This window comes from Rutidosis leptorrhynchoides, chromosome 6 (genome assembly GCF_046630445.1).
Source record: "Rutidosis leptorrhynchoides isolate AG116_Rl617_1_P2 chromosome 6, CSIRO_AGI_Rlap_v1, whole genome shotgun sequence".
Taxonomy (NCBI): domain Eukaryota; kingdom Viridiplantae; phylum Streptophyta; class Magnoliopsida; order Asterales; family Asteraceae; genus Rutidosis; species Rutidosis leptorrhynchoides.
The window spans coordinates 441,301,743-441,303,384 of NC_092338.1; the positions used below are offsets into that span (position 1 = coordinate 441,301,743).

The window sequence follows — 1,642 nt, forward strand, 5'->3', positions numbered from 1 at the left end:
CACGCAAAGAAACCCATGTGAGATGGGTTTTTATTTACCCATCACAATCTATCAGTCACTAAAATATTTTTTCATACCCACCATCTAATCTATGATATAAGGATTGAATGAACATAATGATGAGGGACCATAGTGTTGTTTACACATTGAAACCAGTCCATATATGTTTTAGTTAATAAATGATTATTTGAATTTTGATATTGATAAAGCAAGTTGGATGACAAAACCATGTGAGTTTGCTTTATCATCTAAACTCCAACCCCCCTTCTATATAAACCATTCAAGATAAACCACTTTTATAACAATTATTCAAAACAACTTAAGAAATTCAGTAAAACATTCTCTTCTTTCATCAGCCTCTCAAAGTTACAAATGGCCATTCGTATGCCTCGGAATATTCAAGCCAAGAAAATTCTTAGACGATCATTCTCAAACGGAAGCAACACAACAACATCTATGGACATCCCAAAAGGCTATTTTGCCCTTTACGTTGGCGAAAAAGAGAGAACGCGCTTTGTGGTACGTGTATCAGTTTTAAGCCAACCTATGTTCCAAGAGTTACTACATCTGGCAGAAGAAGAGTTTGGGTACAACCATCCAATGGGTGGCCTCACGATCCCATGTAGTGAAGACATGTTTATTAACCTTGCTTCGCGTTTGGGCGCCTTATGAGTTCTACACAGCAGTCCATCTCTGCGGTCACAATTTTGTTAACAACTAACCACTGTGAACTATTATAGCTTGTAAATAGAAATGCTTGTTCCAGTTGTATAAACATTGAAATGATAACTATTTCTATATTTCTCTAAACTCTATTTACCATATATACAGTTAGACACAGATGACAAACTTATTGCATCTTGGACTATTTATGTCAATCGAACTCTGTAATTCGACTGATATAAGAGTCTTTTTTTTTAAACGGCGATATCGACATCGAATGCTCCCATTTGTCACCCACACACGCGTTAAGAGGAAACACTTCACACACCATCGCCACATTGGGTACCCGGTGTGCTTTGGATTAAACCGAGAGGCTTAAGGCATGCCCCTATCACCCCAACAGAATCCTTGAGAAAACCCCCATCTCAGGATTCGCACCCTCGCCTATTATTTCAAGAACATTGGCCTGGGATTAACATAGGAGTTGTACCACTAAGGAAATGCCTTAGTGGTGGTGACTGATATAAGTTATGTGTTACCTAGAATAAATGTAAAAAAGTTTACGAGCAAAGGTCATTGATTTTCCCAACAAATATTCTCAATATTTTACTTCATCAATTACATAAACATGCTGCCAAGAATAAGAGCAGTATATCTAACTTTGAGAAAAATGAACTTAAATATCGGTACCACACAAGAACTATACTGCAGTTGCTGCAGCTGGATAAATTTTTCATTGGAAACTAGTACTTCAACAGCTAAGGCCATAATGAATGCAATTATAATTCAAGTTTATATTTGTTATTAGGTGAAAGTCACAATGTTTATGGATACCTCAACCTTCACACAACACTATGTAATTCGGTATTCTTTGGAAATAGTGTTTATGACTCCGGTCATACAACTTTCCACTATTCTTTGCACAAGTCAAACATGATCAAGGTGTTTATTGATGTCGTTCATTAAAAAAGGCCGAGAA

At 36.6% G+C, this 1,642-nt stretch overlaps 1 protein-coding gene across 1 annotated transcript; it reads left to right on the forward strand.

Moving 5' to 3' along the window:
• The first annotated feature begins 318 nt into the window (after positions 1-318).
• On the forward strand, positions 319-814 carry LOC139851744 (auxin-responsive protein SAUR21-like). Its single transcript, XM_071840906.1, has one exon. The coding sequence runs from the start codon at positions 373-375 to the stop codon at positions 670-672; it is 300 nt and encodes a 99-aa protein (XP_071697007.1). The 5' UTR covers positions 319-372; the 3' UTR covers positions 673-814.
• Positions 815-1,642: the final 828 nt, after the last annotated feature.

Excerpts from the sequence above, each read along its gene's own strand:
- LOC139851744 (XM_071840906.1), top strand. The coding sequence starts at position 373 with ATGGCCATTCGTATGCCTCGGAATATTCAAGCCAAGAAAATTCTTAGA.